At 30.3% G+C, this 13,517-nt stretch overlaps 1 protein-coding gene across 2 annotated transcripts; it reads left to right on the plus strand.

Annotated features, from left to right (window-relative positions):
* The first annotated feature begins 4,746 nt into the window (after positions 1-4,746).
* LOC105123201 (uncharacterized) lies at positions 4,747-6,259 on the plus strand. Of its 2 annotated transcripts, none has more exons than XM_011022710.1 (4): positions 4,747-4,882; positions 5,268-5,393; positions 5,514-5,684; positions 5,944-6,259. In XM_011022710.1, the coding sequence occupies exons 1-4, from the start codon at positions 4,805-4,807 to the stop codon at positions 6,040-6,042; spliced, it is 474 nt and encodes a 157-aa protein (XP_011021012.1). In that variant the 5' UTR covers positions 4,747-4,804; the 3' UTR covers positions 6,043-6,259. The 2 variants fall into 2 exon arrangements, with proteins under 2 accessions (XP_011021012.1, XP_011021013.1); XM_011022711.1 differs by having other exon boundaries at positions 4,748-4,882; positions 5,271-5,393.
* The last annotated feature ends 7,258 nt before the right edge of the window (positions 6,260-13,517 follow it).

Genomic DNA, 13,517 nt, shown 5'->3' on the forward strand with positions numbered 1-13,517 from the left:
TCACAGGTTTAAAAAGTTAACATAGGTTGATATTTTTTTTAAAAAAATTATTGTGATTTTCTTTCTTATCAGGTTATCTTGATTTCATGCTCTGAATCACGTGTCTGGTGAGATGACCCTATTAGCTTGGCCTCAATTATTAGGGTTACATGTTTGTCATTCTAACTCGAGTTGATTTCACCCATTATTTTAAGTCATTTTTTCACCTAATTTTATCCTTATGTATTTAATGGGATGATAATTGAGCTATATCATTCATCTCTTTTTGAAAAAATATTGTTGTCCAAGTTATTGTGAGTATTTTTTTTATTTGATCCATATGATGTCGTTATTAATTTTTTATCTTCTAATTAAAATAAAACCTACTTATTTAACTATCATAAAATTGAAAAATACAAATGAAAACGTTAACAAAAATATTTCATTTGTATATTACAATGATTTTTTCTCATTAAATATACCCTCATAGTAGCTATCTATAAACATCAACAAAAATATTTTCTTGTTATGTACAAAAGGAATTACAGTGAGAAAAGAAGGAAATAAAAAAACCAAAATAGACGATGATATATTGTTTTTATAGATAGAATTATCGACAATTTAAAATCTTCGATTAAATTCATCGGTAAACCCATCTGTACTATTTAATTTATAACATGACAAGTGATCCCTACCTATTTCTTCTTCCTCCTCCATTTTATTTACAACAAACACCACAAACCTCCTCTAATTTTATTGCAAATCAACCTCTCACTATAAATTCAATCATCCCAACACTTAGTTTGTTAGCATTCTTATTCTGATTCAAATTTTATTGAGGATTCCTTACTTTAGTTAAGCGAAACTATTTATTTTTTATTTAACTTAATTTTTATTGTATATTTTTGTAGTATATGTATTTTGTATGGGTGCTTACTTATTTTATAGTTTTTTTCATAGAAATTCATTGTATAAATATATGATTTGTACATTTTAGGGTTTGTTTAAGATTTTAAAAAATTGTATTTGTATGTAACTTAATAAAATTTAATTTGAATTTTTAACTTAGGAGTTTTGTGATGAAATAAATAATGGTTTATTTAACAGATCTATTTAAAAAAAATTTCAATTTTATTGTTGGGTTGAGATTTTTGGTAAATATATAGAAAGTAAAATTTATAAAAATAATTGATAATGAATTAGTTGTATTCTTAAAAAAGTTTGAATTAGTTTGAGTTAAATCAATGTTATGTTATTTATTTAGTTTACATAATTAATTAATATATGGTGTCATCAATATTCTATATAGGTTTTATTAATTATGCACTATCTAATTCGAGAAATATTAGTGGAGGCAATATTAGATTTCTATGTACGAGGTGTAAAAATAAAAAGTCAGTCGATATAGATGTTGTAACGATGCATCTTTTATAAAAATAGTTTGTAGAGAGATACATGTGTTGGTTTACACATGGAGAACCACATGTTCCTCACTAAACCATCGTATAAAGGATAGCTAGGTCAATTTCTAGTTTTAACAATGTGAATGGAGTTATAGATGACAATAGTAATATTTATAGAAATGTGGTTATAGATGTGATGAGAAAAAATTAGGGTCATGTTAGTCAATATCCAATAGTAGATAAAGAATCTAATACAGATATGACCAAGTTTTTTTTTTTTTTAATGTTTTGAAAGATTCTGAGTAGATAAAGAATCTAATACAGATATGACGGAGTTTTTTTTTTTAATCTTTTGAAAGATTCTAATAAACTATTATGGGATAGGTGCACAAATCACAGTAAATTATCTGTCGTTATATATGTGTTCACCATCAATTCAGATCATAGGTTGAGGGAGTCTGGGTACAAAATAATTATCAAACAAGAGAAAAAGATTTTAACTGAATAAAATAAGTTGAAATAAAACTTTTATGTTGCTAAATCTATGATGACTTAGGTTACCAAAAAATTAATATTTGTCTAAACTTCTACATGTTGTACTATCTTGAAAATACAGAGTTGACTGAGTGATGCTACACCCTTTTAACTATCTTGAAAATACAGAGTTGACTGAGTATAGAACATGTGGGCTTATTTATTATAAGCCCAAAACTGATAGAGAAAAGTCTCTTGTTTCATAAAAAAAAATTAGATACTTTTCAATCATACCTAGACTGCAAAAGTTATTTATGTCACTAAAGACTACTAAGCATATAACATGATATCATTCACATGATTTGGTGGAAAGAGTGATGCTACACCCTTCTGATAGTGAAGCTTGGAAACATTTTAATAAGGTATATCCTCAGTTTTTAGTGTAATCAAGGAATGTGTATATTAGATTATATATAGACAGATTTAATCTATTTGTGTTATTTTCTGCTTTTTATTCTTGTTAAGTAGTGATACTCTCATAGTTTAAAACTTATCATTGGGGATGTGTATAGGACTGAAGTTTATGTTTTTATCTACGTGTTAGAATATAAATGTTTGTTTTCGTTTACTATTTAATGAGTTGGCCAATCCAAAAGCATGTGAGAGTACGTGAGAAAGGATGAAATTAAATCATATGAGATCAGTATCTTCGACATGATTCAATTGACTTGGCCGATCCAAAAGTAACCTGACTGATTAGTAAAAAAAAAAGGTTGAAGATGAAATTAAAAGGAAAAATGTTGAGATTGACAAACAAAAAAAAAATCTTCTAACCCAACTCTTCACCTAACTCAAATTTAAAATTAAACCATGCAGAAGATAGCCCGACATGATTCAATTACCTTGGCAGGTCCAAAAGTAAGGCAGACTACTATTAAAAAACATATGAGGAAAGAATTGAGAAAAAAAAATTGACAAGATTAAAAATAAAAGAGAAATGAGAGATGAAAAAGGAAAAGAAAAGGAAGAAAAAAAGCTCACCTACTTTTATTGTTCATATGAACCATATAAGAGATGCATTGCACATTTTTAGTACAAAGAAGAACTTGTTTTATTCTTTAAGCTACGTTGTGGGATGAATCATTTTCGTAACACAAAAAATGGTGTAGGTGTTGTTTCAATTTATTTTTTTTTACCATCAAGATAAAAGTTTAAACATGCATTCAATAAAATAAATTGAGAATTATATGTATTGATAAATGATAATAATTTTTTTTATTCCAAAGTTTATACATGCACTCAATAAAATAAATTGAGAATTATATCTGAGTCCCAAAAGTTTTGATTGGTTTGAATCAATAAAATTAATTTTTTTAAAAAAATTAAGCATTAAGTGAATATCAAAACTTATTTTTTACATCGCCGAAGTCTCGTATAAAGCCAACTGAAATAAAATATCAAACTCAATCCTAAGTCAATTTAATGTGAAAGTATTAAATTGAAAAAAAAAAGGGTCAAGTGACAATTAAAAAAAAATTAAAGAGAAAAAAAGAAAAAGAAAACAAAGTTGGTAACAATTGCAATCCATATTGAATTGTCTTTTTTCTATGTTGTGTTTTGATCATATTTTTTTTTAATATTTCTTTGTTAAGTTAAGAGAGTGATTTGTATGTGAATTTCAATAGTTGCCACCATTCTTTCTATTTGTTCTTGGGTTGTGTACAATACTAAAGTAAAATATACTACACATAATAATTATTCCTATATATACACACACATATATGGAATCTAATTTAATCTCTTTCCATAATATTCTTTAATTTCATATTGTCTCGTGTGTTCATGATTTTAAATATTATTTTATAATTTATTGAGTGTCCATTTTATGAAGCCAAACTATAATTTAAATAGAAAGGAAAAAGAATTAAAAAAAAACAATGTGAATGAAAAAAAAGTTTGAGGTGGTATATTGTTCATGATCTAAATATCATTTCATGGTTTGAGGTGGTATATTGTTCATGATCTAAACATCATTTCATTTCATGATTGAGATAGCATCATATTTGCAAAACCAAAATATAATTATTAAATAAATAAAAAAACATCAATAAATTAGAGGTAGTTAACTATTGATATGAACAATGTCTCCACCTCAAATCTTTTGATGTTTTTGTTAATAAAATCAAAATTCTTTTGATGTTACCATTTGGAGAAATAAAGGCATGTGTGGATTTCCAAGCCTTGATTTCAATTCAAGCTAAAAGTTTCAAAGAAATTTGGAATGATAGGAAGGTAGCCAGGAGTGGAGACAGATCAGAGAGAATTATCCTTCCCGTGAGGAAAACTTGGAGGCATTCAGAAAACACAACTGGAACATGCTTTTGCTACTTTCGATGGTGTTCGATCACGAATAGATTCCTACCTCTCACGTTAACCCCACCATCGCCACTCAAAATCTTTCTCTATACTATATAGTTTATGTGTGTATGCCATCAAATCACTCCATGCAAAACATCTCTTCCGCTGATTTCTTGCTCTACATATATATATCACCATAGTTGTAAAATTTAATAGGGAGGGATGGGACACCTTGATGACGTATTGATCCTGAACTTACGTTATGTATATATGACCTATTAATTCTTAACTCTTAAATTGATTTGGGCTGAGTTTTACAAAAGAAATACGAAAATGATATTATTTTAATATTATAATAAGGATTTTTTAAATAATCAAGACCCGAGTTGGGTATTATTTCAGTCTGTGATACCTAAAATTATTGCAGTGTTAGAACAAATTACGCAAGTTAGTAAAAAAAAAAAGAACTTCAAGATTACAATTTGGAATCGCACAATTATTTATAACTACAAAACTTCGTTTTCTTTCCTATTTAAGCTACCAGTCAGCCACACAAACTTGGGAGAAAGTGGGAGTGAGAAAGAGAAGTCATGGTTTCTAGGGAGCAAAAAAGGGCAGCCAAGCAAAAGAAGCTGCAACTTCTTCGTTCCATCACCAACTCTCATGCGGTAGTGTATATATATACTCTCAATATCGTTAACTAAAACAACTTCTCCTTGGCTTGCTTGCATGCATGTCCTTTATCTTGGTCAAAAGAAAAATTTACATTCATCATCATCATTCTCTTCTCAGATTCTGTCAAAAGCTTAAAGTTCATCATCATCATTCTCTTCTTCTTCTTCTTCTCGATTTTGTTTTTTTCTTATGGTTATTATGATAGTAGTAGTATAACTAAGTGCACTATATTGATCTAGTATGTGTTTTATCAAAGATTTGATGAAGAATATGGTATGCTATTGATTACTATAGTTAGGCTCTTAATTAATTTTCTTGCTATCAAATGGGTTCTAAATTAAATATATCATTTATTAATCATCCATGTTGTTACCTGAGAAGCACGACAAAGCCTCAATCATATTAGATGCATCAAATTACATAAAGGACTTAAAGCAAAGGGTAGAAAAATTGAATCAAGACGTTGCTACTGCTGCAAGCTTTACTAGCCAGAATTTCCCCACGGTATGGTATTGAATTCTTCACCAATATATACTCCTGTATGAAGAAAATTGTTTGCGAGAAATTAATGGGTTTCTCTGTGACCTTAACTTGGTTTTTGTTTCTCTCTTTTAACATTATCAGATTAGAGTAGAAGAACAAGAGAATGATTTTCTGATTAAGGTATTCACCGCAAGGAATTGCCAAGGATTGCTTGTATTCATATTGGAAGCTTTTGAAGAGCTCGGCCTTGAGGTGCTCCAAGCTAGGGTTTCTACTTCGGACAGCTTCCTTTTAGAAGCTATTGCTACAAGAGTAAGAAGACAAGTATAGATTTTATTTGCTACATAACTTTATGCACAAATTACATATAATCCATGCCCTAGCTATTTCTCTTACACACGAGCATGCACAAACACACATAGATTGCACGTAAAGTTTTTTATGTGTAGCTAATGAACCTGTAGGTCTCGGATTCGAGCCTCTCCTTTGAAACCATAAAAAGTTTCTCTTGTGTAAAAGATTTATTAGTTCAAGAAGCCAGTGATCATTAATGAATTTGTTGATGTCACAGGAGAATAAAGAAGCTGATGACCATATCGATGATCAGGTGGTAAAAGAAGTAGTGTTGCAAGGGATACAAAAATGGATTGAAGTTCATGAGCAAGAATGAAGCAAAGCAGTTGCTAGCTAGCTAGTAGCCAAGCAAGCATGGGTTGCTTCTTTCATCTCTTGTCATCACATGTCAATCGATGATTTTTGATATGCAGTAGACAAAATCCAAAAGCTGGACCTGCAATATCGATCATATAAATTTGCATCATGTGAATCAATCTGTTTTTATGTACAATGAGAAACAAATGGAAACAAAATGTTTTGATTCCTTCACTTATTTATTTTCTTTCTTTTATTTGGCATTTCTCCTTCACGAAGCAATCATCAAAGTTTTAAATGAGTGACTTGTGATGTAATTTAAAGGCAATAATGTAATTTGAAGGCAATAGTAGCATTTACTCACACTATTAGAATTTTTATTTTTAGATTTATTGATGAGATTTTTTATTTATAATTATACTCAAAGTTTGTTAATAAAAAACTTACCGACATGATCATAGATGAAAATAATTTGTTAGAAAAACTATCGTTAGTAATTTATGGTGTATTGGTAATGAAGTCTGTTAGTAATAATTTTATAAATAAATTTATCGACAGTCAAAGCAAGCAAAAAAAAACTTTACCTGATTTATTTTGTTGGTACTTTCTTTGCTAAATATAACATATTATTAATAAAAAATCATGTATCATTTCATTGGTGATTTTTTTTGCTTGTCAATGAATTTGACATATAACCATCAAATAAACTGTTTGTTATTCTATTGATGAGTAAATAGTGGTATTTACAGTAATTATTTTTCAACTCTCTGAAATATACTAACGGATAATATTCGTGGTAACCTTGTCAATAATAATTTTTAAATATTTTTTTTAAATCTATTAAACAGAAATAAAAAATAATTAAAAAATTAAATTAATATAAAATTAAAATATTTATTATAAATTTAAACATTTATAAGTTTAAACGCAATTACTTTAGAATAAAGGCACTGAAGCTCTCTTTCTTTCGTATATTTTTTTGTTTTTTTTTTGTGCTTCATATAAAAAATTATACAATCTATATGGAACAAATGAATTATCAATTAGTAAATAAATAAAAAAAAATTAAAAAAATTTCTCTAGATTTTAATCTTAACTTGTTACAGCGTGATTCTTCTAAACCATTTTTTTAATAATGTTGTTAGCTCTATCATATTCAAAAAATTCCTTACAGTTAAAATGAGTACAATAAAAATTTCATTAATAAGTTAATAAACTAACCAAATTAACATAATAAAAAATTATTTAAGTTAATATTAACCTTAATAAAAACATAAATTCTAACCTCATATACATTCCCGATGACAAGTTGTATACCATAAGAGTATTATTGGCCAGCAAAAATAAAGAGCAAAAAATAACCTGAAAGAATTGAATCTGTCTATAGATAACCTAATATGCATGTTTCTTGATTCCACTGAAAACTGAGATGCACCTTATTAAAATAATTCCAAGCTTCACCATTGAAAGAATGTACCATCACTTCATCTAGCACATCATGTGTTTAACAGTCTTTAGTGATATGAATAACATTTGCAGTTTAGGTGTGATTGAGAAGTATCTAATTTTTCTATATATGATAAAAGTCATTCCTCTACTAGTTTTGTGTATATAACAAGTATGCCTACATGTTCTGCACTAGGTTAAATCTAAATTTTTGAGATATTATAACATGTAGAAGTTTGAACATATGTTAATTTTCTAGTATCCTATACCAAGGGGTTTCATCATGGGTTTAACGACATAAAAGTTCCTTTCTAGCCTGTTCCCTTTAGACAAAATGCTTTTCGCTTATTCAAGAATTCTTTTATAATTAGCCTCACTCAACCTATGATTTAACTTGATGGTGAATACTTGTGTAACGAGCAATAATTTACTGTGATTTATGCACCCATCCCATATTGGTATGTCGGAGTATTTCAAAAGACAAAAAACTTGGTCGAGTCTACATTAGGTTTTTCACTTACTATTGGATATTGATTGGTACAATTCTAATTCATTCTCATCGTATCCATAACCATATTCTGATAAAGATTGTCATCGTCATCTATAACTTCATGCATATTGTTACAACTAAAAGTTGACGCAACCATCTTTTTTTACCATGATCTTGTAAGGAACATATGGTTTTCCATGAGCAAATCAACACATGTATTTCTCTATGAACTCTTTTTGTAAAACACAATTTTATAAAATTTCAAACAAACCCTAACATGTACAAATCATACATTCATATAATAAATTTATATGGAAAAGCTATTAAACAAGTAACCACCCAAATACAATACATATATTACATAAGTATGCAATAAAATTAACATTTTAAAATTGAGTTCAAATAAAAAAATGAGTAACTTTGCCTACTTAAAGTGGAGAATCCTCAATAAAATTTGAATCAGAATAAAGAGTTGATAAACTGCGTGTTGGGGTGGCTAGATTTTTAGTGGGAGATTGATTTATGATACAATTTAGGAGTTGTGGTGTTTGTTGCAAAGAAAAATAAAGAAAAAAGAAGAAATGAAGGGAGATAGGAGGGTTATTTATTAGGTCATAAATTACATATTACAGATAAATTTATCGATGAATTTAAATTCATCAATAATTCTATATGTAAAAATAATACATTATTATACATTTCGATATTTTTTTCATTTTTTCTTTTTCCAATGTAATTCTTTCGGTATATAACAATAAAATATTTTCATTAGTGTTTATTGATAGCTACCACGAGGGCATATTCAGTTGAAAAAATTCACCATAATTTACTAACATAATATTTTTGTTAGTGTGTCTGTTTGTGTTTGCCAATTTCCTAGTAGTGTCTCTTTGTGTAAATCCATCTCTAGCTAGCATATATATATATATTCATGAATGAATGAATCATGCTCTCTTTTTTAGATCAGCCACAACATAACCATGAAGGTTATATGTGATGGCTTAAATCATTATTGTTGAGGCTCACACAAGTATGAATTTTTTGGTAATATATGATTTCGTTGTTAATATTTAAGAGTTGGACCATCATTACAATGGAATTCAAATAAATAAATAAATAAATGGAAGATTATAACTATGCCCCCCAACTATTAGATAGATTTGAATTTGGTATGTCTTCTTTTTATTGAATCAATATTACCTTTAGCTTATCAAAATTGTGCCAATTATTTTCCTCCTGTTAGCTCTATGTTAATTTCCCATTATATGAGTTAATACCTATCCAATTTACCTTCTTATAACCCATAATATTTTGTTTGCCTATGCTAAGGGATGAAGCATGATTAGTCCTTACAATTATGAAAGAAAAGCATTTGGATTAATTGTGTTAAGGGATGAAATTTTTGAGATAATTATTATTTGTGTTGTTACTTATTTTTAAGCCCTCACGTGCTGAAGATATGTATCTTTTTTTAACCGAGTGTGTTGGAAGATTGACAAAAACAGGGAACAAAGAATTGTTTTTAGAATCCTATTTGAGCTATTTTCTACTCTCTTTATTCTTCTTCTTTGTTGCCAAAATCATCAGTTTTGTTAGACTGATCACAAGTCTTTATAATACTAAATTCATTTCTTCTTTATCTTGTCTTTAAGGTTGGATATATCCCTCAGAATTTGCACTAAAAAACTGATTCTGTTGCTCTTTTAATTTTTTTTTCCAATTTAGCCTTTGATTCTGACTTGGTTTCGTGCAATATATAATCATCTCAGCTCTATTCTGTCACTCATGTCATGTTAAATACTTGACATATACCTTTATTAGGTCCTAGAGATCATTGTTCTTATGACAGACTCTCAGTTATATTAAGATGCTCAACATTGTCAGTTTCCCAAATTAGATCAAGAGATCTTTTTGACCAATTAGGTTGTGGTCAGATTCTATTCTACAAAACAATTTTATCTCACTTTGGATCCTTCATAAAAGTTGTAGTCCTGTATGCGTAGATAAATTTAGGCTTTTGAATCGTTTGATTTCAATATTAGAAACTCAAGATATTCTCGTTTGAATATCTAATATGAAAGTAGAGAATTCTATCGTGAGAAGGATTCTGACCCGAGTTTTGCACTAAAAACTCTGCTTCCATCATAATTTTATTGATTTTTATTCTTAAGTTATACTCTCAGTCATATTAGGATACTCGACATTGTCAGTTTTTGAATTAGAACATTAGACCATTTTTGACCAACCAGGTTACTGTTAAATTATGTTCTCTAAAATGATTTTATCTCACTTTAAATCCTTAATCAAAGTTGTGGTCTTAGACATGTTGATGAATTTGAGCTTTTTAATCATTTAATTTCAATATCAGAACCTTAAGATATTTTCATTTGAATATCTAATGTGAAAGCAGAAAATCCTACTGCAAAAAAGAGTTTAGCCCAAGTTCGCAGGCCTGATTCAAAGGATTTCTTCTTGATTAAGAACTGAATTAAAAAGTGCTAAAATGAGGGATTTAATTAAAAAAGGATATTAGAAGCTGTAGTGGGGGTTGGATCATCATAAATCATAAGATTTCTACCACGCTAAATTAAAAAAAAAAAAGAGTTTGCAGCATGCACCTTTACCTATTTGATTTCTTTCTCTTCTTTTTTTTTTACAATTTCTTGCTAGTTTCCATATCTCTCTCACTAGATTGGAGAGCTACAAATCATGTTTTTCTTGCCTCAGTTTAAAGGAAATAACTGACGCCTCATGGTCCTAACTATATAAGGAAATAAATGAGTTGTACCACCATTTGATCACTGTAAACTAATTACTGAAATCATAATAGGAATCAAGATATTTCAGTTTCTTGTTTTGCATTTGTTTCACTGCAAATTAGTAGGGATTTTCATCCAAGAATTAGTGTGTTGAATATCTTCTAATAAAAAGCTATGATTGGGCCATATAACCCCTCTACTGACCTAGCAGAGAGGGGAGAAAAAAGAGAGAAAAAACAAGGAGAGAAAAAGAAGGTAAAAGAAACTAAAATAGGATGGAAGAAAGAATAAAAGAGAGGCAGAAAACAAGTAGAAAAAACAAAAAGAAATAGAGGGCTAGAAAAAACACAGAGAACAAGGGTTCATCTTTTCGATTGTGAAAGTCTTCATAGGAATGAAGAGGAGAGAAAATAAAGTAAGAGGCAAGCAAAACAAGGAGAAAAAAAGAGGGTAAGGAAGTGAAAAAAAAAAAAAACAAAGACAGCAAGCGGAGTGAACAACCCAAATAACAGGGGAGAACATAAGGAGTTTCTTTCCTTCATCCTTTCATTACTGTAAGAAAGGGAAACAGAACGGGGGAGAAGGAGATAAGAGAAATGGAAGAAAAAAAAACCAAAAAGAAAAGAGACATAAGAGAACAACAAAGCATTGAAGAAATCGGGATCACCAGTAGACCAAGTGTTATAACCCAATTTTGGATTCACTAAAATTTTCTCGAATGTTATTTTATTTTATTATTCATAACAAAATAATAATAATAATAATAATAATAATAAAAAGTTTAAAATATATTTTCTCGAGTCAACCGCATCTTTCAATTAAAACCGAGTCCACCAGGTCAATATGGGTTAAACCATGTCGATCGGGAGGAAAAATGAGTTTCGGGTCAAAACCATTATTTTTGGTCAAAACCGAGTCCATCGGGTCAATACAGGTTAAACCATGTCGATCGGGATGAAAAATGAGTTCCGGGCCATTTCGAGTCAAAACCGTCATTTTCGGTCAAAACCAAGTTCACCGGGTCAATACGGGTCCCACCATGTCGACCGAGATGAAAAATAATTTTCGGGCAGTTTCGGGTCAAAACCGAGTTCACCGGGTCAATACGGGTCCCACCATGTCGACCGAGATGAAAAATAATTTTCGGGCAGTTTCGGGTCAAAACCGAGTTCACCGGGTCAATACGGGTCCCACCATGTCGACCAGGATGAAAAATGAGTTTCGGGCCATTTCGGGTAAAAAATGTCATTTTCGAATCAAAACCGAGTCCACCGGGTCAATACGAGTCCCACCATGTCGACCACGATGAAAAATGAGTTTCAGGCTATTTTTGGTTAAAAAACCCGGTCTAGCGAGTTGATACCCGTATAAAGATTTTTTTTGTAATTAAAATTGATTTTTAGCTGTTGAAAAGCTTTTTATAATACTGATTTGAATTTTTAATTTTACCCCTATAAATAAATATTATTATTATATATAATAAAACAAAAAAAAATACAATTTTGTCGCAGTAGGCGGAGGATTTCTGCCGATGGTAGGCGGTGCAGCTGTACATTGAAAATTTTGCACAATCCGTGATTACTTGCACAATCCGTGATTCGTTGTCCAATGTCATTGGCTATAAATAGCCAATGAAACCAAGCCAACCAGGAAAAAAAAGAAAAGAAGAGTAATATGAATCGAGAGCTTACTTACTATTTGTATTACTATTTAATAATGTTCATTTATTTTCTACTTTTTCTTCACGCGAGTAAGATATTGATTTTTTTTTAAAACAATTTGAAAAATACCAAAAATATTCTAACCGTTAGATTTAATAGTATTTAAATCTGAACGTTTGATTTTTTAGTATACAATAGGCTTTACCACACCGGATTAAAATCCAAATTCATCTCAGCCTTTAAAATAATCTGTCCTTTGATCTTGTTGCACCACGTCATTAGGTGTACCCAACACTCGGTACACCGCGACACACCAGATCATAGGCCAGCCCATCCTGACCGTCCGATCAACTTGCAGATCAAGTTAATCCCAACCGCACGATCTGTACATCCGCGATCCAACGGTTCACAGGCTTCAGATGCACCGGTGCACCATGCTCCTGTTTGCACCATAGCAAATCTCAGAGCCCCTCTTTCCTCTCTCCGGCGATTCTCTCTCTCTCCTCCGATCTTCCATTTCCGACCATTTTAAACGGCCAAACCACCACAGAAAGGTGCATCGCCTTCTCTGGAGCAAAACCCCGACCGTTTTACGCATTTTAACCTCCGAATTTGGCTGGAAAAAGGCCACGACAGTCATCGACCAACCGAGCTTCAAGTCGACGATTCTCTCTCATTAGCCATCAACGGCCGTCGAGACCACCACCATCAGAATCCTTGTCCTCAGATGTACCAAAATCAACCATCTATTGGCTAGAATCTCACTGGAAAATTTCGCCGCCACCAACAGTAGCCGCGCGTGAGCCACACACGCCTCTAGTGGCATTTTTGTAAATTTCAGAGAAATCCGAGGGTATTTCAGTCTTTTACCTATATAGTGGCACTGAGGTAATTTTTATGGTATTTTTGATATTTTTATATATAAATACTTGTAAATTTTTTTTGCATGTTAAAAAACAAAACAAAATTAAAATAAATAACGACGCGGGTCCAACACCCATTTTATCATGTCACTGTTTATGGGTCAAAACCCGATTCTCAAAAATGGATATATCCATTTCTCAACGATATCAAAATAATTTTTGTTTTATAAAATAAATATTATTTATCGACACGTCTCTTTTATTTACAGAAAAGG

Source organism: Populus euphratica, unplaced genomic scaffold, assembly GCF_000495115.2.
Source record: "Populus euphratica unplaced genomic scaffold, PopEup_1.0 scaffold10.1, whole genome shotgun sequence".
NCBI lineage: Eukaryota > Viridiplantae > Streptophyta > Magnoliopsida > Malpighiales > Salicaceae > Populus > Populus euphratica.

Bases quoted from the DNA above. Each gene is read 5' to 3' on its own strand.
- LOC105123201 (XM_011022710.1), top strand. From the start codon at position 4,805: ATGGTTTCTAGGGAGCAAAAAAGGGCAGCCAAGCAAAAGAAGCTGCAA. The intron at 5,394-5,513 runs GTATGGTATTGA...TAACATTATCAG, and splicing joins CTAGCCAGAATTTCCCCACG to ATTAGAGTAGAAGAACAAGA. The intron at 5,685-5,943 runs GTAAGAAGACAA...TTGATGTCACAG, and splicing joins TAGAAGCTATTGCTACAAGA to GAGAATAAAGAAGCTGATGA.